At 44.8% G+C, this 25,529-nt stretch overlaps 1 protein-coding gene across 3 annotated transcripts; it reads left to right on the top strand.

Annotated features, from left to right (window-relative positions):
- Positions 1 to 689: 689 nt before the first annotated feature.
- bltp3b (bridge-like lipid transfer protein family member 3B) lies at positions 690 to 25,023 on the top strand. Of its 3 annotated transcripts, none has more exons than XM_058624869.1 (23): positions 690 to 1,112; positions 10,500 to 10,662; positions 12,207 to 12,245; positions 12,377 to 12,468; positions 12,580 to 12,769; positions 12,898 to 13,038; positions 13,414 to 13,581; positions 14,008 to 14,188; positions 14,291 to 14,374; positions 14,497 to 14,652; positions 15,024 to 15,142; positions 15,221 to 15,362; positions 15,524 to 15,717; positions 15,847 to 16,608; positions 17,165 to 17,865; positions 18,415 to 18,563; positions 18,747 to 18,883; positions 19,010 to 19,160; positions 19,506 to 19,541; positions 21,847 to 22,106; positions 22,487 to 22,592; positions 22,684 to 22,829; positions 23,126 to 25,023. In XM_058624869.1, exons 1-23 carry the CDS (start codon positions 1,069 to 1,071, stop codon positions 23,252 to 23,254), a joined length of 4,290 nt encoding a protein of 1,429 aa, XP_058480852.1. In that variant the 5' UTR covers positions 690 to 1,068; the 3' UTR covers positions 23,255 to 25,023. The 3 variants fall into 3 exon arrangements, with proteins under 3 accessions (XP_058480852.1, XP_058480853.1, XP_058480854.1); XM_058624871.1 differs by lacking the exon at positions 690 to 1,112 and adding an exon at positions 1,747 to 2,070; XM_058624870.1 differs by lacking the exon at positions 19,506 to 19,541.
- The last annotated feature ends 506 nt before the right edge of the window (positions 25,024 to 25,529 follow it).

Genomic DNA, 25,529 nt, shown 5'->3' with positions numbered 1-25,529 from the left:
CAAATCAGCCTTGTCTTTGTTTGTCTTGTGCAGCCTCACATTCACCACTAGATGTCACTATAAGAGCACATAAAGTAACCTTGGTAAGCAGCGTGACAATGTACCATATTTTACAATAAATACATGTATAACGGTTGTGATTTATTTAATTTCCACTGTATCTTGACTACTTACTTTATAAAATGCACATTATTCATTGACTTTTGGTCAAATCAAATGTACATTTTATTAATATCTATCTGTCTGTCTGTCTATCTCTATCATAAATATTTTCTATTGTGATAAAATATTAAGATACTCTTGTTCAGATAATAAAAGAGTCAAATAGTGTGTTTGTTTAAACGTTTATATATATATTATTTATATATCTAGAATAAGAGTATACATGTTATGTTGATTTGATATCTAATAAATTACACATCATTTATCAGTGTCTATGGTTTTCTGTGTGTGTGTGTGTGTGTGTGTACAGCACGTGTTAGGTATTTTTAGGTGTTTGTGCTATGGACCTTTTTCTGTGACAATAACGATAATCATGATGATGATGATGATGATGATGATAATTATGATAATAATAATGATAATACGTCTGGTTCATGGTTGTTGTAATAACGGTTTTCCCTTCTTTGTTTTGATGTCTCTGAAGTTTGAGGATTTCCAAGCAGACCGTGAACGCGTCATGACGCCGCCGTGACAACAGACGCTGAGGCTCGCGACGCTGTCCAGGTGTTCGCTGTGTGTGTGTGTGTGTGGAGAAGTCTAGTCACTAGTTTATCTGCGTTCAGTGGCCTAACGTTAACACGCGCTGTCTCCGCCTGAAATGCCGCCCTTTCGTCCTCCGGTGTCGCTTCCTCTTCCTCCTCCATCATCATCATCATCGTGGTCGTCTAGCAGAGACTGAGGCGGGAGCAGCGTCAACATGAGCAGCGTCAACATGAGCAGCGACACGGGGATCACTGTTTGAGCCGTGTGTGGATACCTCGAGCGCGGGGGGGAACAGCTAGCTGCGAGGCTAACAGCTCCAGACACCCGCCAGAGGCTGCGGATCTGTGGGCTTTGCGGAGCACCATGGCCGGGCTCATCAAGAAGCAGATCCTGAAGCATCTGTCCAGGTCAGCGGTTTGTTAGCTTCAACTGACACCGAGAGGACGGAGCGCTAGTTAGCTTCTTAAAAAGACCCACAAACACGGGTGTACGCGTGTAAAAACGCTTCATATTTATTATTTCGTAAACTAAGCGCACACTCTTCACGTGTGTCGAACTGTCAGGTGCGTGTTTTGTGTCACGCAGCGCTCCTCGACCTGAGACGTGGCCGCTAGCGTCGGTGTTAGCTGCCGGGCTAATGGGCAGGTTGTACCGGTCGAGTCAGATTGTTCACGTCCACAATCTCAGCAGATTGTTGACTGTTAATCTCCTCACAGTCATAAACTCTCTGTTTTACAGCTCAGTAAATCATTAACACAGACGTGATTACAGTTTATGATTAAGCAATAAAAGAAATGAATGATGAAATCACTTGTTTGTTCACACGGTGATCTCAAGGTTCAGCACCTAAACGCAACACCTATGTGGATTTATCCATCCCATAATCTCACTATGCAATAATATAAGTGACGATATCATCTATTGTTGTGATTTCATCTCTGATACGATGTTATGATATTTATTATATTTTGATTATTTATTATACTCGATGAATCGACTATATATCAATTACTAAATGTAAACTATTTTGATAATCGATTCATCGGTTTTTGATGACTCGGCTTCTTAAATGTGAAATATTTCTTGCTCCATAAAACAAAGAAATCATGGAAACGGAATCATTTTGATTTGTGGACAAAAACAAATGCCAGTTTTTCAGCAGTTTCTTTGAAACTCTGAACAAAAAGCACAATGTTCAAAGACACTTGAATTGTCTTTCTTTCCCATTTTGGATCATCTGTCTGGATGTGTTGGCCCTGTGATGGACGAGCGACCTGTCCCGTCCTTTTGTCCCGTCCTTTTCGTCCTATGTCAGCTGGGTTTGGCTCCAGCTCCTCCGCAACCCTCATGTGGAAAATAAAATGTGTGAGTGTCCGTGACAAAGTGTTTGGCAAGTGAAGGTCTGTGAAGGTCTGGGGAGCTCGTAGATTTGAGTGGTTCTACAGAAGAAGGCGGCCATGCCAACTGCTGTGAACTCCACCAGCCCCGAGGTTCACTCTCACTGCCTGGGATGTGGTCTAACTTTAGCTGGTGATCATGTTTGACCAGAGGATGATGTTACTGAGCGGCATTTTATACTAAATACTACATATACTGACTCAATCACCAATGCCTGTTGTGTGATCTCTTGACTTCTCGTGCTGTTTTCCTCACACCTGTGGTGTTGATTTGCCAAATGTCCTCTCATGTTACTCCTGGACATGTGGACATGTGGACATGTGGGTCACTGCAGTCTGTCGTGGGTTAGGGTTAGTCAGATTTAAAAAGTCACTGGACTAATCTTCTTCCCCGTGCTTTGTTCTCTGTTACTTCTCTATTATTTGGTGACGGTCCCTTACTAAATCTACTTTAGTGGCCTATTTCAACACATGTGTCTCGGTTGATGTCACTGTTGTCGGTGATATTTGTTGAGGGTCTTGTTGATGGTCCTGCCGCTGGCTGCGTGTTGTTGTCCTGCTGTTACGTGCAGCGTTCAGCTCTGTGTGCTTTACATGCATTATTTATTCTTTTCCACCATCCTTCAAAAGACTTCACATGGAGTACGTTCCTGTTTTGTTCCCGGCGGAGAACTTAAAACATGCAGCAGGTTGTTTTATGTTTATACTTCACTCATTTCATTGTTAATAATCCCCAATGATGAGTATTGATGTGGTACAGTGTCACAGATGACTCATCAGTATGAAGGGAAACTGGTTTGTGTGTCTAATTGCTGCCTCATTTGTGCCTCACTGCTTTATACCTCACTCGCTTTCTTTGGATTCCTTTGTCCTTCACACTGGTCACACACGGTGTCACAGAGAGGAATCTGCATTGGCTGCAAACACACACACACACACACACACACACACACACACACACACACACACACACTCCGCCTCATGGGCGACGTGCCCTTCATTGTCCTCGTACACTTAAGTCGTGGGTGTGTGTGGGTGTGTGTGTGTGTGTGTGTGTGTGTGTTGAGGCGATGCATATGTGCTGCAGCAGCGTTAGCATCAGCGTCGACAGGAAATGACCAGAGGAGTAGTGATGTCATTTCCTGTTTGATTGGTCCTGATTGGTCCGTCTGACGCGTGTCTGTCAGCGTCCTGATGTCATGTTTAAAGCAGCACATGTCCACTGTGTTGTTTGAGTGCTGATACAGATGTTTAGATGATGCTTGTGCATGGTTCAGGAAAAGAGGCGGAGCAAAACCAGAATGTCGTATTGTTGCTATCTGATAGTTCACCTTTATAAAATAAATGTGAATATTTTCTGGTTTCTTTGCTCCATATAACAAAGAAATCATTAAAAACAGGATCATTTTGGTTTCTGGACATTTGCTGGTGGAAATAAGACTGCATTTTTAAATTCTAATAATAAAACAGTTCCATCCCTGGTCAGGCGTAATAGTTTGCACACACACACACACACACACACACACACACACAGACAGCACTGGCGTGCTTACATAGCTACAGTTTCTGTTATTGGTGTCATCATGTCATGTCAGTGTAGCGTCCATGCACCCACACACACACACACACACACACACACACACCAGTGTGTGTCTTCCTGATAAAATCTCTGATCACAGTTTGTCTGCTGCTGCTGCTGCTGCTGCTGCTGCTGCTGCTGCTGCTGCTGCTGCGACTAAAACAAGTGTAACGATGCATTCATGACATAGAAGACTCGCTGACAGTGAACCAAGGTTATTATAGTCAACCTAAACTAACTAACTGAAACTTCTTTTAGACTGTTCTGTTTGATTCAGGGATGGTTCGTGTGTGTGTGTGTGTGCGTGTGTGTGTGTGTGTTTGCATGCGTAACAATGCATTTGTGAATATCAAGACCAAGCTGAGTTGATTACATGTGTTTTACTACAGAGTGTAGTGATGAAGTGTTTGAACACTGTGGGTGAGTCCATAACAAGGTGTGTGTGTGTTGATGTGTGTGCGTGTGAGTTACGCACAGGTTTACATCATTGACAGGACCTTGGTGCTGAGCCAGTCAGTGCAATATCCTATTACACACAGACACACACAGACACACAGAGAGACACACAGAGACACACAGAGACACACAGACACACAGAGAGACACACAGAGACACACAGAGACACACACAGAGAGAGACAGATGGATGACAAAGTGCTGAACAGTGCTGGACGTGCTCTGTCACATTCACTCTGTTCTCCCAGACGAGACATGTTTCTCATGCTTGTGTCGTTCAATGATCTGTTGTGTGAATGATGGGATGTTAGAGCAGTGAGAGCGCTTCCTTTCACCCTCCTACACTAATCTTGGCTTTATTGTTTGGATTGGTCCTTGGTCCAGTCTTTGCTCGGGTTGATTTAGTTGTGTTATTATTTTATTATTATTTATCATCTTCCTTACATTATATACACAGTGGTTCATGTACAGATTGTACAACACAATAGTTGTAGCAGATGAGTTAATGAGGCCTTAGCATGGTCCTATCTCTATCTTCTCTGTGAGATATGGAGGTGTACTTACAAACATGAAGTGGTTTTTATCCTCAAAAACGTCCTCGTTGCTACAAACGAGCCGATGTAAATGTCTCATCACTGACGCTCTCGTCAGCCGCGCTGTTTCAGACCAAAACCACACCCACAGAACACGGACTGTCTTGTGATTGGCCAGCCAACCAGAGCTTTCCCACTGTCTTGTGATTGGCCAGTTACCTGGAAGTGACGTCATTGGCACGTCAGCTCTCAGACCCTCAGCTCCCCCTCTGGAAAGGCAATGATCAACACATTGAGTAATGTGGTAATCCCTTACACATTTGATCCAGAGTCTGATCCAGAGTCTGATCCAGAGTCTGATCCAGAGTCTGATCCAGAGTCTGACCCAGAGTCTGACCCAGAGTCTGATCCAGAGTCTGACCCAGAGTCTGACCCAGAGTCTGATCCAGAGTCTGACCCAGAGTCAGTGACACTGTGACAGTGAAAGACTGCTGCAGGACGCCTGCAGCTTGGATAACGTCGTGGTTACCGAGATGATAAACACACAAATGAAACACGAGGTCATGACGCAGATACACACACAAATGCAGCGTTAATCGGCACTTCTGGACTCTGGGATCTTTAATGATGGAAATAAGCAGTAGAATGATGTCTACTCATTTGTGGAAAAGTCATCCAAAGAGTGATCAGTAATTTGCGGCTCGTTAGTGTCATATGAACACGGCACTCTTGCTAATTGCAGGCAGCGTTAGAATTGACATGGAGTCACGTGGGATGAACAGAGTGTACGACGAGCAAAGACTAATGAGCAGCAATGAAAAGATTAGCACTTGACGAGGTCTTGGCCTGGAAGATTAGGCTCATGGTCAGGCTGCTGACACCGTGGCCTCAGTCACCAAGACTCCTGCGGAGGATTCACTATTCATTCTGTCACTGTTGCTTTTACCCTTGTATATGATTTAATAATGCACAACATTATAGATTGACAAACTGATCCCTCGACAAATACTTGTACTGAACCCTTTAACACGAGCGTATCGCATCACTGCGATTACGCAATAACAAATGTTATTTTAAAATCAGGTGTTCATGTACAACCACAGGGTTTTTTCTCAATAAACCATAAAACACTATTTTAACATGCAGTAAATTATAAATAACTGCCAGATGTTGGTTATTGTTATTCTTCTTTTTTAATTGTACTATCTGACGTACGTTGTGATTTATGTTTTCTCAGTCGCTGAGAAGTGAACACTCATTTTCTCAGTTTAAAGTACATTTGTACTGAGTGAGGTGAAGACTGTATTGATTCAAATGTGAACGCTGCCCACACTGCAGTCTACGGGTTGTTAAGCCACGATTGTTGTGGAGCTATTCACTCTCCTACAGCAACAGTGTGAGTGTGAGAGTGTGTGAGAGTGTGTGAGTGTGTGTGTGTGTGTGTGTGTGTGTGTGTGTGAGTGAGTGTGAGCGTGAGCGTGAGCGTGAGCGTGTTCTTCTCTTCGTCATCATGAACCTGACTTTTCCAGGATGATGATGATGATGCTGATGATGCGCTGTAGTGATGTGAACTCTCCTGCTCGCTGCTATTATGGCGTGATGAGTCATGACTCAGTGAGTGCAGTGCTGTGGGTGTCTAATCACTGTGAAGCTGTCCTGTGTGTGAGTGTGAGACAGACAGACAGACAGACAGACAGAGTGACATTTGGACAGGGCCTCTTTAGGCCTTGACATCCTCTGCTTCCACATAACGAGGGGTCTTGTATTGTTTTCCAACCTTTTCACGTATCCTGAGGGTTCTAAATATCCCAGGACACATTTCTCTGTGACACCTGTGTGTTGTTGGATTGTTGTTGGATTGTTGTCCCTGTTGATGCAGCTGGAGGAGTTTGTGTTTATGTAGGCTGGAAAGTAACGTAGTAAATCTAAGGTTAAGTGGTTGTGTGTCACACATATACACATATACACATATACCAAACATCTTTACAAGAAAACACTTTGAAGAGCTGCAACATGAGTCCAGTTTAAACCTGCGGTGATTCCTGAAGCACAAAAGAACACGTCAGACCAGTTTGTTCTTTTTGTTCGTATAGATCGTGCAGCTTTGTGAACCCATGTTTAATTCCATTTTTGTGTTTTTTTTAATTATTATTTTAAACCAAATAGAAGAGTTGGAGAAGAATGATGAAAGGAAAGAAAAGCATTTTTCATCAAGCGAAAAAGACACAAGACGTAGAAGACGACAACAAACAGTAAAAATGAATTAAAGTGCAAGAGAGGCGGGGTTATGACATCATCGTTTTTCTAACGTGAATATTTATAGGTTTTTTTTAGGGTTCCCAAAAGAACTTTTCCATGTTGATAAAAATCTGAAATGATACAAAACATTTGCTCGTTCTCTTTAACTTGTCCCACATGTAACAATTCATTACTTCTGTTGGTCCCAAAACTTGAAGATGCATTCAAGAAACCTCATAAATGTCATCACTTCTGCAAACACACATGCTGCTGCCGCCACATTGTGGTAATATATGCACCACAGATACGGAAGTTATGAGAGAAGGAAGAATGAATGGATAACACATTGTTCAGTTTCATCACAACTAAAACAAATTAGCAACATTTTCTGAATGAAAAATATTCATCTGTAGAAGAGCGAGTGAGCATCACCCTGTTTATCACCTGAGACGGGGTATATTCTAGACTGTGGTGTAGATCAGAAATAGAATAAAATAGAACATGTTACTTATTTAAATGGCTGAGTGTCATGTGTTGATTGTCTTATTCTACCATTGAGAGTCAGCAGCAGTTTCTGTTTCTGTTGCTTTTACTCGTCAGTTTCTAACTGAATAAAGAGTCTGGATGTCCATTCATTTGGAGGAGAAGGGAGAAGTTGCTTTCTCCAGACTGATGACAGTGTTAAAGGCTCATTTAAATGTTGTCAGGCCAAGTCTGCTGGCAGGAAACAATGTGCTAACATTGTGCTAACAACCCACATCACTTTTCGTCCTCTGGAAAACTACATTCCTCGTCTCCTCCTGTGTCCTGAGGCTACTTTTCTTTAGAATCAATCAAATGTTCATTTAGTTTCCTCTAAATTTCATTGTGTTGCTTTTATCTGAGTCACTGTCGTCCTCCCTCAGGCTCATCTCTCTCTCATCTCTCTCTCATCTCTCTCTCATCTCTCTCTCTCTCTGGCGGCTGATGTCATCAGGTTGCGCCAAGAATTCACCGTCAGGGAACAGGAAATAGAACTCAGAGTCTCTGTGTTTGTTGGATTAAAGTCGGCTCTTCAGTCTTCAAGCTGATTGTGGTCAAACTGTGAGGATAATGTATGTTTTTGACTTAAGCTGTGGTGGCATCGTTGATCAATTATCATTTCATCATTTCATCGATCTGAGATGGAGCTGGAACCTCTAAGCCTTTGCTAGGCTTTGTTTCCCATACGTACATTAACTCAGGACAACATGGTGTGTTAGGAAGAGCGTCGTTACGAGAGGGTCATAAACACGTTTGAAGGATTCCTTTGTCAAACAGCGCCATGAAACCAGCAAATATTCACATTTAAGAAGCTGAAAAATCACACTGCTTGTTTTCATCTATAACCAAATAATCTATTTAATAATTGACTCTTTCAAACTCTGACCCAGCACCAGCAACAACTGCCTATGCTGCAAAGCAACCTAAAAACAGCGACCAGGCGTGAAAGGTAGTTGTGTTGTTATTATCTGCAGAGCATTCAAAAGATGGCAGACATGTGACCTCAGCACAGCCTCTGTCTGCAGATGAAACTTTTCTAGAAATCCTTCCAATTATTGCTTTAAATATGTCAAAATAAAATCAGGTTTGAGCAACAACAAACTGGTGCTGTCACGTTAAACCTTTCATTTAGTCGGTAAGAAGACGTGAGAGGAATGTCAGGCTGAGCTCTTCATCATCTCTCGATGCGCCTGCTTTGGTCTGGTGAGCGTGGAAATAAAGGAGATGGATGACGGTGTGTGAACCTAATACTCTGCCTCATGCTGATGTTCTCACTAATACTTAGTGAGATCTGCATGGGTGTCATTTAGCTGGCTACTTTTGATATTAGACTTCTATGGCTTGATTAGAGTGTTGCCGTGTTTTATGACTTTGGAAGACGACGAGAGGAAGACGTGAGACGTGGCCCAGTGCACGCTCACAGTGGAGTTTACTGGCTGCTTGACTGATACTTGATCAGGGATGAATATTTCACTGGTCACACGGCTCAGACACTCCAGCAGCAGCAGCAGCAGCAGCAGCAGTAGTATTATTATTATTTGTGTTTGTTTTTGTGTTACTTCTGCTGAATCATGAATTAAAGAAGCATCAAACTCAACTCACCAGAGCAACAGTAAATTGACATTGTGAATAATTCAGAATGTGGGTGTTGATGTCGTCTTTATCAGATTATTAACCATTCTTTCTATAATCAAGCACATCAAAGCTTTAATATCTACTGATCTACTGTATAACTGCTGTGTTTTACTCGCGTTATTCACGTTTATTTGACTCTTATTTTAACTCAACAGAACTCAGCTCCTTTGAATTTCCCCCTGTGGACAAATAAAGTTTTTTTGTGAAATTGAAATTGAACCTGAGCTTCTGCAGTGACTGATAGACACGCTGCTGCTTTGACACACACACACACACACACACACACACACACACATGCACACACACATGCACATTCCCGTCATGTACTGCAGAGGAAGTCTTTAGTGCAGAGGAAAGCTTTGTTGTGGCGTCAGTGTAGAAGTTCAGGTCATGTGTCGTCGCTGATACTCACAGTTTGTTTTAAAGAGAATAAGAAAAGTAAACCATGATCAGCAGTAATGTGTAGGAGCTAACCTGTTCACATTCACCCACAGGAATGTGAATGTTAAAGTTAAAGTTCACAAGCTTCATCTGAGACCAGCCGTCAATCAGAGTCCAGTCGTATGTGCCGTCCTCTCCATTAGTTAAACATTTATGTTTTAGTTGTCCTGTATGTGAAAGTCATTGTGTGTCTTTGAAGCACTGCTTTAGATAAAGAAACAAATGACATTCAGTGCTCCTTCAGTGCTCCTTCAGTGCTCCTTCAGTGCTCGTTCAGTGCTCCTTCAGTGCTCGTTCAGTGCTCCTTCAGTGCTCCTTCAGCGATCCAGAGATATGATGAAATTGCTGCAGTGCTGCTGGACAGTAACCAGAACACTGTGGTCTGGAGGTTAAAACTCCGCTTTGACCACTTCCCCAATGTAAACGTGTCTATTCTGTGTCTCACTGATCTGGTGTGTGTCAGACGCACTAAACTTCTGCTAACTATTAACCAAGTGTAGGTCATGGGCACAGAGATTGTATGTTTAAGGCTGTTTGCTCAAACTAAGGTGAAATGGACTAAACACACACACAGAATCACTCTGTATTTACAATCTGGATATATAATATGTATATAGTATAATCCTGGGCGGCTCTTTGTCTCTGCCATTAAATTTCTCTTCATTGTAGCTCAGGAGCCATTTTCATTTTGAAATCTCAATCCCTCTGCACCTTGAGCCGCTCTGCTCCATGTTATTGTTATCAGATTAACCTGTAACCATGGAAACAAAGTGAACAACTCCAGGGCACAAAGAAAAAATACATTCGACTGTGTACAGCAGTCAAAAGCAACAAGTAACCAACTTATTTTGGCAGCATATTATGAAAAGAAGTGAATGTTGTGGTTGGTTAAGTAAAGATTGTTCCAAAATGACTATTGTGGATAAACCGATAAAACATGATTCTCTAAATATCTCCAGGCACAAAACTGCTCTTCTCCATCTGTGTCTCGCAGGTTTGCCAAGAACCTGTCGCCAGACAAGATCAACCTCAGCACGCTGAAGGGGGAGGGCCAGCTCACCAACCTGGAGCTGGATGAGGAGGTTCTTCAGAACCTGCTGGACCTGCCCACATGGCTGGCCATCAACCGTGTGGAATGCAACAAGGCCGCCATCCGGGTGAGCTCATAAGCATCCATCCATTATTTATCCCTTTATCCTGCTCACGAGGGTCACAGGGCTGCTGGGGCCAATCCCAGCTGACAGAGAGAGACAAAGACAGACCTGTCCATCACAGCATAAACCATATTGATGACATTTGCACATGTTACTAAAGATTGATTGGTGAGAATTCATTTGATTTATAACAGACATAAGAATGAAGTATCATTCACCACAAAAACAGTTGATTTAAAAGCATAATAATACGAGAAGGTGTCATCGCCTCCATGAGGCACTTTCTTTATTGCTGTTTTAAAACCATAGTACAGAGATAAGGGAAGTATTTTAGATAAGGGACAGCTAGTTTTTATGCTTTTCATTCAGGAAACAACGTGTAATCGTCCTCTGTTTATGTTCAAATAGACAAACTTAAATATTAAAAATGACCAGTTTTATTCTGTATCTTTCACGTCATGTGACTGACCCACTGAATCCAAACCAGTGTCACGTTACTGCTCCAGCAGACGTGTCCTGGATTTTGGTTTTGAATGAATATTTTGGTTTATAGTGCTTGTCTTACTTTATTTAAATATTTAAAATGTTGTTGCTCCAACACCTACTGAGTCTTTGCACCACACACACCCACACACACACACACACACACACACACACACACACACACACTCCTGCCTGCTGTAGTCGTGGTTGTCAGTGTGTGACACACCCTGGAAACAGTGACTGGAGCTGAGTGACGTCCATGACTGGACTTTTTCCTCCTTCACTTTCTTTTCTGAGGCTTTAACGTTGATTTGTGCACCTGTCCGTCACAGACTGCGGCTCTTGTTTTAGCTTTTTATTCATGTTTATTTATATTATATGAAACATTAGCCTCACTTACATGAACTGTGTGTGTGTGTGTGTAATAGTGATGTCATGTTGCAGGTGTTGTCGTGTGTGTGTGTGTGTGCCTCAGACAGAGCTGGTGAATGTCACTGTTACTGTTAAACAGGTGAAATGGAACAGATGTGTATCTCACTTCCTCATCTCATCTTTTGTGTCTTCCTGTTGCAGACGAGTTCAACGCGACACTCTCTCCTCTTTGTTTTACACAAAAGAACAAATTCCCTTTTTTTGAATTGAGTTCATAAAACAACAGATCTGTAGCAGCAGGTGATGCGTCTCTTGTCATAGTCACTAGTTTGTAAACTGATGTAAATAAAGGATTCTGTAACGTGAAAGACATGAACTTACACCCCCTACTGGTAGCTCATAGTATCTCCACGGTGGAGGCAGGTGAATGAAACGTGTCATTTAATCATCATCATTTAATAAGAAGAATGAGAACATGTGTAAAAACCTGTGGAACGACTGCCTGTCACTCAAAATCCTCTTGTGTCTCTGAGCTTCTTTTCCTGTGGTTTTAACTTGAGTGAATCACGTGCCGTTCATTTGCTTTAAATTCATTTTGTGAGACGAGAGACTGACTTGTGATGAAGTTTGCATTTTGATGAAGAATAAACGGATTTGAGTTCAAGTTTAAACTCTGTTTCCTTTATTCACAGATACCATGGACAAAGTTGAAGACTCACCCGATCTCACTGGTAACACACTTTTAACCCATGAATAAATCAACTTTGAAGTAAAGATGATGAAGAGTTTCATAAAGTAATGAGGACAGAGTCACCTCAAACACTGAGTCATAGATCACATACATATGTGTTCACTGTTTCAGACCCTGGATAAAGTAGTGATGGAGATGAGCACCTGTGATGAGCCCCGCCCCCCCAATGGTCCGTCTCCCATAGCAACAGCATCAGGACAAAGGTGAGCGCTGTGATTCAGTGAGGAGAGATCTGCTCACAGTGCACACGAGCAATGATGTCACCTGTTGCTAAGCACTTGTTGACATCTCTTTACGTGTCCAACCATCGACAGTGAATACGGCTTTGCTGAAAAAGTGGTGGAGGGGATTTCGCTGTCGATCAACTCCATAGTGATCAGGATCAGTGCCAAGGCCTTCAACGCCTCCTTTGAGCTCTCCCAGCTGCAGGTCTACAGCGTCAACACCAGCTGGAGCATCAGCGACCTGCGCTTCACCCGCATCCAGGACCCTCAGAGGGGAGAGGTTTGTCTTTTCTACTTATGTTGAAGTAAACCATCAACTCCTGTGTGTTTTTCATGTTTCTTCTTCTTCTTCTTCTTCTTCTTCTTCTTCTTCTTCTTCTTCTCCTCGGTCCCGTTTGTTTGCTGCAGATGCTGACGTTTAAGGAGATCAGTTGGCAGATGATCCGCATCGAGGCCGACGCCATCCAGAGCGCCGAGCACGACATGCTGAGCGCTCCCATCCGCCTCATCACCAACCAGTCCAGGATACGAGTCACGCTCAAGAGACGGGTCAGAATTATGAGAGTAACATCCTGATGTCTGCGGAGAAAATAATCCCTCAGTTTGTCTTCACAGGCTGCACAAGAGACACACACGCACACACACACGCACACGCACACGCACACACGTGCAGCAGCAGCAGATGACACTTCAGTGATCGTGCTTCTCGTGGAATAGCGAGATAAATGATATTTAATGAATGTCATTATCAGGAGCAGACATTATAATACCTACATTCTTTATCCTGTGATAAGCAGATGATTATTCCGTCATCTCCAGATGACACAATGAAAGAAATGCTTCTAACGCAGATACAGTTAGAGTTTGTTATGTGTTGGTCTCCAGCTCCTCCACCTGCATAACACACCGTTTGTGTCGGCGCAGATAAAAGACTGTAACGTGGTGGCCTCCAAGCTGATTCTGATCCTGGACGACCTGCTGTGGGTGCTGACTGACTCCCAGCTCAAAGCCATGGTGCAGTATGCCAAGTCCCTCAGCGAGTCCATGGAGAAGTCTGCTCAGCAGAGGAAGAGCATGGCCACAGAGGACCAGGTGACACATGCAGCATCATCACAGCATCGTCACAGCATCGTCACTGTCCCTCCCTCTCCACCACACACGCTGTAGACCAGTCAATAAATAATCAAACCAACCAAAGATAATCTCTCCTGAATGAAACCATGTAGAAATATGACATGATGAATTATACATTCATGTATATCCTCACATTCCTCTCCCGTCCTTTGTCCCCTACTTTGAGTTTTATTCTGGTCATAAAATCACATTCAGCTCATTCACAGATTCCATCAGTGCTGACTCGCTGCTCAGTGCTCACTGGATCTTCTGTAATTTGGTGCCATCTGCTGGATGAATTGACTACTGCACAAACCAGCTGACAGATTGTTAGCTTTGTACATCAACTATAAAAACACTGGTTATAGTTGAATTGATTCTTTTACTGCGTTCTGTGTTGATGAGGTGTCACCGGCGCCACCTTCAGCCCAGCAGGTGCGAACGCAGCAGGCGTCCGCCGCCTCTGACCAGAGCGCGACGATGGCCAAGCTTTTCAGCGCCTACGACGTCTGTGAAACGTCTCATCATCTGCAGATCAGGAATCTGGACCTGCACATCTGTGACGATATCCACGCAAAGGACAAAGGTCCCACACACGCACGCACACACTAACACACACACGCACGCACACACACACACACAGCACAGACGCTGTTTTTTTTAATGCGTCTTTTCTTCTGTTTGACAGTGGTCAACAAAAGGATAACGGGAGGAGCCATGCAGCTCTCCTTCAGCTCCATCACTCTGGACTATTACCCTTTCCACAGAGCAGGTATTTTGACCCTGTGCTGTTTGTGAAGACCAACCAGAAGCTTCCTTTAGAGAAGCCTCTGTGAGTGTCTGCTCATGTATGTGCTGCCATCTTTGTGTGCACTGTGTGTGCACTGTGTGCAGGTGAAAGCTGCGTGCACTGGATGCACTACAGTGAAGCCACCAAAACCAGAGAGGGCTGGGCACGGAACCTTCTCCATGAGTTCAAGTCCAAAGTGGACATGTTAAAGACGGCAGCTCGAGATCAGCCGGGGGCTGCTCATGGTTCCCCGCAGCACGGTAATCACAAGATACAGTGTGTGCGTGCGTGTGTGTGCGTGTGTGCGTGCGCGTGTGCGTGCGTGTGTCCTGGTGGAAATGCAGCCTCACACCAGCGTTCATGTCGTCCCTGTGGGTTTTTTGTCCTCCAGTGTCCCTTAGGGACGATGTTTATGGGCCTCTAGGAAATGAGGAGAGAACAGGAGCAGCAGTAGGGCTTAGAGAGGCAGATGGACAAACTCAGCCTTCAGCCCAGTGCTGCTGGTGCCTAGAGCCAGGTACCGCGGCGTGTGTGTGCGTGCGGTGATACACACCTTTCACACTGGACTCTGTTCGTCTCCTTCTTCTTCTTCTTTTTTCATTTTATCCTTCCTTTGCTTTTTTCCCTGCAGGTAAAATTAACACCTCGTCCACCAGTTCCTTCACTCCTCCACCTGCTCCTCAAACACTCAAGACCCAGCTCATGTCCAGCTCCTTTGTTCTCAGGATTGCTGACTTCAGCATCTACCAGGTCACACGCACACACACACACACACACACACACACCTCCTGTAACTGAGTGTTAATCTGACTGGTGTTGCCGTTGCAGGTGTCGACAGCAGACCAGCCTCGCTCCAGCCCCAAAACTATGATTTCCTGTAACAAGAAGTCCTTGTACCTTCCTCCAGAGATGCCAGCCGTCCACGTGGAGTTCACAGAGTATTACTACCCTGATGGAAAAGACTCTCCCAGTACGACTTCTGTGTTACACAGTGAATCTTTATTCTCATCCATTCAGCTGTTTGACTGAGGACATTGATTTTTCTGCTGCTCTGAAGGAGAAATCATTTTAATAATAATACATTATTCAAACACTGGTTTCTAATCACTGTCTTCTGTCCTGCTGCTCCAGTCCCGTGTCCTAACCTGTACGCCCAGCTCAACGCCCTGCAGCTCGTCCTGGACCCTCGCAGCCTGGTGTGGCTCAACCTGTTTGCCCTGGACCTGCGGCAGAGTCTGGAGCAGTTCATGGAGCTTTACAAGCTCAACGACTCACAGAAACCCGACGAGCACGTCGACATCAAGGTCGACGGCCTCATGCTCAAGGTGACGCGCGCACACACGCACACATGCACGCACACACACGTGCACACACACACGCACACGCACACCACCAGATTTAAAAACATTTTTTGTTAAACTGTGTCCTGTTGTTGTTGTTGTTGTCGTCATCAGCTGGTGATCCCCACAGACCCTGACGCCTCGTGTCCTCCCGACCTGCCGCGCTCCGTCTCAGTGCAGACTTCAGAAATGGTGGCCACGAACACGCGTCACCCTGCCAACTGCACGCGTGCACACCTGGAGGCGCTGCTGCAGGCGTTTGAAGAGGAGCCCTTCTTCTCTTCCTTTTTCGCCTCTTTCCCTCGCTCCTCTTCGTCCGTCACCCTCCTCCACCCCGTCTTTCACCGCCACGCTCACGAACAGGACGCCAAGCTCCATGACGTTTACCGGGGCCTCGCGGTGCCGACGATGGGCGCGGACGCCCTGAAGATGCCGGCTGCGACTGACCTTTGGGCGCTGCACTTTGCCCAGTTCTGGGTGGACTACGAAGGCACCCGTGGAGGCAAAGGGCGGCCTCAGCCTTTTGTGGACTCCTTCCCTCTCACCGTGTGGGCCTGTCAGCCATCCAAGCTCATCCAGCACCAGGAGAAGCTGGGAGGTGCTGCTGGATCAGGTCTGTGCAGGAGTACATCAGCAGAGGCTGTCGCTCGCCAGCAGAGGAAACGCTTACTGAAGGAGTTTTACAGTTCTGATGATGCAACGGCAACATCTCACAGCACTGATGATGCAACACCACCTACTAATGGACTCCATGCACCGCTCACACGGGACACTCTGCCTCCTCCTTCCTCCTCCTCCTCCTCCTCCTCTTTGTCATCAAATAAAGATGCAGATGTGCATGTGTTGGTGCACGTGCAGAAGCATTTAAGTGCTCAGGTAGGACTCCTTTTTTACATACATATATGTGTGTGTGTGTGTATATATATATACACACACATATATACTTAACATGGATGATATTGATATTTATATCATTAATGTGAGCATTAGTGAGTGATTCTGTGTCCTGGTTTTTATCCAGCACTCTCAGGTTTAAACAACACTCACTGCCAGCAGCTGTTGATGATAAACATTAATGGTGTGATGATTAATAATTGTCCAAAAGCCAAATTGAGCATGTCATTTACCGACTGTCTAGTTAATGAGCTCTTAGATCATTTATTACTGGATCAGGTTTATCATAAGCATTCAAATCTGTCTTATTATTTACTGTTGTGGAAAGTGGGAGGGTACTAACGGAACCAAAGTGTGCTGCCTGTCGAGCTCTTGAGTCTGAACCTTCATGAGTGTGTGTGTGTGTGTGTGTGTGTGTGTGTGTGTGTGTGTGTGTGTGTGTGTGTGTGTGTGTGTGTGTGTGTGTGTGTGTGTGTGTGTGTGTGTGTGTGTGTGTGTGTGTGTGTGTGTGTGTGTGTGTGTGCGTGTGTGTGCGCAGGTGAGCCACAGGCAGTATGTGTTCCTGATGCAGCTTCAGCGCAGCATCAAAGCTCTGCAGCAGACTCTACAGCAGGACTTGGAAGAGATGGGTTCCAAAAGAGAACGAAAAGCTCCTCCTTCCCAGTGTCCCTCAGACCACCAGCCGTTCACCGTGTGCCTGGGCCTCCTGCTGAAGAGCGCGGAGGTGGCCCTGCTCCTGAAGCCTGTCCCCCAGCCTGAAGGATCCAGCTCTCCTCCTGTCTCCGAGCTCTCGCCTTCAGAGAGCAGGGGAACTTTGGCGCCTGGAAGTGATTCTGGAGAGCGAGCGGAGAAAAAGGAGAAGGGAAATGAAGGCTGTGGCTCTGATGGAGCGGCAGCCAAAGGTTCATGCACTGTAGATCAGCTGTTGTGTGGCGATGGCCCAGAGGGCGGAGCCACACAGGGTCCTGCCCCCCTCGTCCCCACCTCCACCTCTGCTATGCATCCTGACTCCAATCACAGAACCTCGCTGGAGGAACGGACTTCAGCTAAGACGCCAGGGAGGTGGAGCTCCAATGAAGGGGGTGTGGCCATGGTGGATGGGTTGTCCGTGGCGGACGGGATCGGTGCTGGACTGGACTCTAAAACACAGACGAGTGACCCTCTGTCTGAGCCACTGAGCAGAGAATGGAGCGACAAAGACAAGGCTGCAGCTGGGAAGATGCCTCAGTCGGTATCCAGGTGTGTTCCACACTAATGTCGTCATTTTACACCATAAATAAAACTGTGTTTAATCACCTGATCGTATGAGGGGGAGGGTCATTGGAAATTTAAAATAAGGGTTTGAGTTTTAAAATATCAGACAGATAATTAAAACAATAAGAGCTTAAAGATACACCGTCTGTGTGAGTGTTCCGCCTGACCACACCTGTGTGTTCTCATCCGTCACAACTTCACTCATTCACTTCCTGTTCTGCCTCTGACTGCTGTGTGCGTGCGTGCGTGCGTGTGTGTGTGTGTGCGCGTTCCTCTCTTTCCACAGTTATGGCTCAATAATGCCTCCCTTCGTCAGCAGGTGGCAGTGTTTTACAAGTTCAATCTAGCTAAAGTGACATTTTTTTGATTTGTTAAATTGTGGATCTCACAACACGCATTCAAATCCAGAAATACTTGTGGGTCACCATCTGCACATATACAGATAATATTGGAACAAGTTTAACCACACAAAAAACACAATTAAGAGAATGAAGAGTGTTTGTGTGATTGTGTGTTTGTGTGTTTGTGTCGTAGTGGTCGACTGATGCGTGACCGCTCCCAGTCCAGTTTCTCTGTGTCTTATAAGAACATGAAGAAGAGTCCGTCCCTGCAGTCGCTCGACAACATCTCCATCGACAGTTATCTGATGGAAGATGGAGACGCCTACAGCCTGCTGGAGAGAGGTGGAGCACACACACACACACACACACACACACACACACACACACACACACGTGGACACTTTGAAGACCAGTGTGCATGAAATCTGAATGAAGACTTTCATGTTGTTGGTTGAGTAGTGAGTAAGTATGTGCTGATATAAAACTGTGTCATATAAGTCATATTTTTAATGTCTTCATGTACAGATGACATGTCCATCTCGGGCTTCAAGGACACCGTCAGTGAACCCATCGCCACAGAGGGTCAGGAGCAGGAGGGGGGCGTGTCCCCGGACACCGTCAGCGCAGCCTCGCAGAGCATCGACGAGCCCACCAAAGATATGGTACGACGAGGAAGACGAGGAAGACGAGGAAGACGGAGAGAAACTGTCGACATTGTGGATTACTTTGACTTTAACGTCCCTAAATGTCTCTGTGTGTGTGTGTGTGTGTGTGCGCGTCCCCTCCAGGTGTCGGTGCTGGTGTTAAAGGTGCAGTCCGTGTGTGTGAGCATGGAGGCGGTGGGTGAGAGCGCCGCCGTGGCTCTGGAGGTCGGTCACGTCACACCCAGTCAGCTGGGCAACGTCAGCCTCAGACAGTACCTCAGCAACCGCAGCCTTGGTAAGACCACGTCCACCTACGTCCACCTACGTCCACCCACGTCCACCTACGTCCACCCACGTCCACCTACGTCCACCCACGTCCACCCACGTCCACCCACGTCCACGTATTTCTGAGTAGTTGTGTAATGAACAGACTGTTTGAGTTCAGCTGCTCGTTGATGAGGTAAAAACAAAGACTTCAATCAGACGTCTTTAGAACACACTCCATGTTGAGTTGTTGGCTTTTGACCATCAGGATGTTTCTCTGTTGATCTTAGACAGACACACACACACACACACACACACACACACACACACACACACACCTCCTTGTTGTTATGTAATGTGCCATAACTCCCCACAGGTGTGCTGTGTTCAGTACCTGCTCAAAGCAGCCAAGGTAAACTGCTGTGTGTTCACCTTCATCTGTCACATGCTGACATGTTAACATGCTAACATGCATGCTTGGCTCACTGCAGTGTGTGTCTGTGTCTGTGTGTCTGTCTGTGTGTGTGTCTGTGTCTGTGTGTGTGTCTGTCTGTGCGTGTGTGCACACGCGTGTGTGGCTAAGATTTGAGTTGTGGCTAGGTTAAGGTCTAAGGTTAGTTATGAACTGGTTATGGTTAAGGTTTTTAGTGTCTGTCCAGATGGATTAGGGTTAAACTAATTGTTGTTATGGTGTTTTGAGTAGAGATGTCCCGTTCCGATATTGACATCGGATATCGGTCCGATATCAGCCAAAAAAACGCATCTCTATAATCTCCGATGAAAACGCTCCGATACAACAGTCCATTCCGCTCCAGCACTTCTATCCGGCAGCGCCCGTTGTGATCACGTGGGCGCCGCGTGTTGGATGCATGTAGATCACATGATCACAACAACAGCGTGTGTGTGCTACTGCTATTTCAGAGGTTAAACATTTGTCTTTAACCTCTGAACTCAGAGGCTACGAGGTGCAGTCCGTGATTCATGCTGATATCGTATCGGATCAATATCGGTATCGGCCAATACTCAGTATCGGTATCGTATCGGAAGTGAAAAAGTTCTATCGGGACTTCCCTAGTTATGAGCTCCTCACAACTGTAAAGAAAGCCAACATTAAAGTTCAAACTTTAATGTTGGCTTTCAATGAGGTTTTAGATCAAATCTACGGTTGTGTGTTTAGTTGTGATGGTTAAGGTTATCATTAACCGGTTAATGTGTGTTTAGTTGTGATGGTTAAGGTTAGTGTTAGAGTTAGTCATTAACTGGTTAGTGTGTGTTTAGTTGTGATGGTTAGTGTTAGAGTTAGTCATTAACTGGTTAGTGTGTGTTTAGTTGTGATGGTTAAGGTTAGTGTTAGAGTTAGTCATTAACTGGTTAGTGTGTGTTTAGTTGTGATGGTTAAGGTTATCATTAACTGGTTAGTGTGTGTTTAGTTGTGATGGTTAGTGTTAGAGTTAGTCATTAACTGGTTAGTGTGTGTTTAGTTGTGATGGTTAAGGTTATCATTAACTGGTTAGTGTGTGTTTAGTTGTGATGGTTAGTGTTAGAGTTAGTCATTAACTGGTTAGTGTGTGTTTAGTTGTGATGGTTAAGGTTAGTGTTAGAGTTAGTCATTAACTGGTTAGTGTGTGTTTAGTTGTGATGGTTAAGGTTAGTGTTAGAGTTAGTCATTAACTGGTTAGTGTGTGTTTAGTTGTGAAGTTATTAAGCATTATGACTAAGTGTGTGTGTGTGTATGTGGTTCCTTTATGTGCAACATTAGGCTCACAACCTTTAAGTGTGTGCTTTTCAGCCAGATTCAGATGAAGTGCAGTTATCTGAGCAGACTAAGTTAACCCCTCATCTTCCTCCTAACACCCCCCCCCCCCCGTCTCCTGTTTCTCTCTGACTCCCCCTCTTTTCTCTCCACTGCAGCAGACTTTGCAGTTTCAGTCCAGTGATTCAGGCAATGAGAGAAATGCCAGTTTTACCCCCTTGCTACCCCACCTCCTCCTCCTCCTCCTGTCTCTCAAGAACAATCCCTCCTCCTTCTCCTCTCTTTTCCTTTACTTTTCTGTCTTAGTCCTCCCCTCAGCTCCTCCTCCATCTTACCTACTAATCCTCTGTCATTATCCTCCCTTGCTTCCTGTCCACCTTTCCTTCCCCTTCATGTCACTCCCTCTCTCCAGGCCGTCTTTCCTCCTTCCTCCTCGTCTTATCTCAGTCTCTCAGTCCTCGGCTGCTCCCTCGGCTGCTCCCTCCCTCGCTCCCTCGCTCCCTCCCTGTCATGTTGTGAATGTTTTTAACCCTGTCCTGACGTTCCTGTAGAAAACATAGAAAATGTAATTATGTAAAACAGAAACACAAGTCATGTGACATGGTGAATAAAACCAAACATTCATATTTGTGGCAGCGTATTTGTCTTTAGACGTAGTTTGAACGTACTCGTCGTTACCGTAACTCGTACACTGTGATATGTAGAGATGTAGCTTTGCTCTCATATACTCGTCATTATGGTAGAACCTCAGGACTTCAGAGGAACGAGCGTCCAATCACAGACCAGATTCACCAGCGTCCTAAACGCTTCAATAATTAAAGGCATATTTCTAAAAGAAAAAACTATTTTGATAATGGATTCATCGTTTGAACGTTTATTTCTTTGCTCCATAAAACAAAGAAATCCTTCAAACGGAGTAGTTTTGCGTCAGTACTCAGCTCCGCCTCCCTGTCCTCGTCCACAGCCGGTGCAGAGCTCGGCTCCGCCTCCCTCGGTGATTCCCACAGTCCGGAGGTCCAGGCGCGTCTGGAGAGCGGGCCGCGGGCCGCCGCCCACTCCCCGCTGGCTGAACGTAACGGTTTCCTGCAGCTGCATCTCCGCGGGTACGAGGCCAGCTTCCTGATGTCCACGCTGCGTAACCTGGCTCACTTCATGGAGGACGACTCTGCGCCGCAGGTGCTGCCCATGGAGATCAGCATCAGGGACACACACATTCACTTACAGGTGAACGTTTCAGCTTCCTGTCAGCTTGTCGTGTTTGTCGTGTTTGTGTTATAGCTCACTGTGTGTCTCACTGTGCAGCAGCTTCTTTGACCTACTTTAACATTTTCAAACATGGCATTACAATGTTTTACTGTGTCATTAAACATTACAAATGAATTAGAATGTTTTACTGTGTCATTAAACATTATAAAGGCATTACAATGTTTTAATGTGTCATTAAACATTACAAATGAATTAGAATGTTTTAATGTGTCATTAAACATTATAAAGGCATTAGAATGTTTTACTGTGTCATTAAACATTACAAATGAATTAGAATGTTTTAATGTGTAATTAAACATTCCTCCGCTGTGCTCACACACACACATGTTGTCTTTCAGGATGACGATCAAGTCAATCCACCAGACTCTGAGTCGTCTCCCATCACGTTACACGTGGACAGTCTCGTCATCCACAGAAGAGACAACGGCTCTTTCTCTGTAGGAGGTGAAGAACACACACGCACACGCACACGCACACACACACGCACATGCACACACACACACACACCTCTCTAAACTCCTCCTCTTCCTCTCAGTGGACGCAGAGGTCAAACCCAGACAACAGGGAGGGTTGAACTCTTTGACTCCCGTCCCTGAGGCTGTGGGCGTCGTCTGCATCACATCAAAGGCTACACAGACTCAAGCTCCGCCCACCAGCCCTCGTCCATCTGCCAGAGAAAAGGTGAGTTTGTGTCTTTCACCACAAACACAGACACAAAGTTACTACACGAGTGATCGACCTCAAATAATACACAAAAACAACCTGGATCTGACATCATTCTGTCAAAATGACTTTATATAATAATAATAATGATAACAATATGAATACTTATAATGATAATGATGATAATAATAATAACAATAATAATAATATAGTATTTATTATTCATGTGATATGATACAGTTTTGTGTAACGTAGTGAAGGAGGTGTCAGAGCAGGAGTAAACCACATGACTGCGTCTCCTCACTGCTCCTCAGATGCTGATGGAGGAGAACGAGTGTCTGAAGGTGGAGTTGTCTCGAGCTAAGATGGCGCTGGCTGAGGCTCAGATGGAGAAGGACTCGCTCATTCACCGCATGAAGAACCTCAAAGTCAACAGCACTTAAACTCTGCAGCCATGACGACTGACACCGGGGGGCGCCGGCGAGCGAGCCAGCGAGCGAGCGAGGCTTTATCAAAGTGATTCAACAAGTCAAGAAAAGGGATTTGTTCCCACTTAACGACTTTAGACTTTAACGAGTCTGAGAGAAGACTCTCAGACACCTGTGTTTACTTGTTTGTTTGTTTGTTTGTTTGTTTGTTTGTTTGTTTCCACTGTGGACGGTGGAGGATTCACATGTTTGGAGTGAGAGGACAGGACGAGTGCGGTGACGATGACAAAGAGCTCATTTCCTGTGTGCTGGGCTGACTCACACCAACCAATCACAGACCAGGAGGAGCAAACAGGAAGCAGAAGAGGAATCACTGCAGCATCTGTGTTACCATAGAAACCATACCATAGAGGTTCATCTGGAGACATGAACTAAATGAAGCCTGATTTCACCGACGCTCCCCCTCTGACCCTGACCACGGCTTTTTCACCATCATATCTCAGAGTTCGAATCCAGGATTTAGCCACGCCCCCAGTGTGACCACGTCCTGCCATGTCCTTCTCGAGGTGACAAATCAACGGCGACGCCCATGATACTCTGCACCTTCATATAATAGAATACATATTTGACCACAGTAATAACAGACAGTACCATGTTCTAACTGTAGGGGGCGCCCATGAGTGCAAGTCCCACATCATGTGACTAAAAGTCGAAAAAACAAGTCAGTTATGACTCCTGCTGGTGTTTTACTCCCTGTCACTGCTCCTCTTCCTCCTCCTCCTCCTCTTCTAATAATAATAATATTAATAATAATCGTGCTGCCCTCTACAGTTTCAGATGCTCGGGGTTCGATCGTCTGACTCTGAACGTCGTGTGAACTCAGAAAGAGGAAGAATAAGAATAAGAATAAACCCTAACCCCGCCCACATTTCTGCTGTCAAAGTGAATTTAAATCAACAAGAACAAAAACACCAGAGCAGCTAATAATTGTAGACGAGCTTAATGTAGAAGAACTCTGAATGTCGAATCTTTGCAGGAATGTTTTTGCACAAACGGAAACTTTCATATTCACGCGAGTGTTTGTTGTACACGAGTTTTCTACACAACTTTGAATGGATATGCAGTGTTTCTGTGTGAGTGTGTGCGTGTGCGTGTGTGTGTGTGTGCACGTGTGCGCGTGTGTGTGGGTCAGCCAGAACAAGCATTTCATTACAACTCGAGGATGGACTTCCTGTCTCTGTCCCTCCTATTTTTCTACGTGTAAATACGTGCAGCACTTTTGAAATCCGAGGCACTGTAAAAGCAACAAAAACAACTACACACACGCTCACACACACACGCACACACTCACACACACACACACTGAAGCTGACTGTGTCTTTGTCTGTTTTTCTTTTCATGGACAAGAGTTGACCACATTTGCTGCTGCTGTTCATGCTTTTTGATGACGTCAGGAGGGAAAACTCTCCAGTCATTTTTATTATAATAATAATAATAATAATAATAATAACAATTATAATAATAGGTAATTAAACTTAACAGCAAATAAAAAAGGACTATAGGTTTTAAAGTCTCAGCACATTGAGTGTGTGTGTACTCGTGCGGCCGTCATAACTCGAGGTTTCTCTGCAAAATCATTTTCCTCACAGCGCCCCCTTCTGGTGAACTCAACCCTCTGAGAGCCTGTGGTGAAAGAAAAAGATATAAAAGAGTAATAAGTTGTATTTTGTCTGTCAAAGCTGCTGAAAAACTGTTGGGGAAAATAAAAAGAATCCAATTTAAAAGCTTTTTTGCTGCTGATTTCATTCTCTCAAAGTAGGGGAGGGGCTTAGGGCCCCACAAAGGCTTGGTCCGGCCCTGTGTGACGTGAAACATCACTGTGTGCTGAGAAGAAAACATCATCGTTCTGTGGTGAGTTTACATTTTAACGTTTTACTTCTGCACTTTATTTTTCTGTCACATTGAAAGTTTGTAAGTCCAGTGTGAAAGAGTTGGTGCCATCTAGTGGTGGTTCTCTGCTCACCCCGCCCCTGTCTTACCAAACAATGTTAGATTTCATTCAGAGCTGCTGTAGGAAGATGGCGTACATTAGATATATATATATATATATATATATATATATATAAGTGATGTTTCATAAACTGGTCTGAATGTCTCACCACTGCTCAATACTTTTAAAATCAAATGTTAAAACATCATAAATAACGAGGATTTGTTTCCCACAGCTCAAACAGTTTAGTTGCATATTTTATGTGTGCGGCTCTAAACAGACGACAGTTTGTGCTCATAC

Source organism: Solea solea, chromosome 3 (assembly GCF_958295425.1).
Source record: "Solea solea chromosome 3, fSolSol10.1, whole genome shotgun sequence".
NCBI lineage: Eukaryota > Metazoa > Chordata > Actinopteri > Pleuronectiformes > Soleidae > Solea > Solea solea.
Note: the sequence above shows the minus strand (reverse complement) of the source record. Positions and strands in the feature narration are given on the sequence as shown.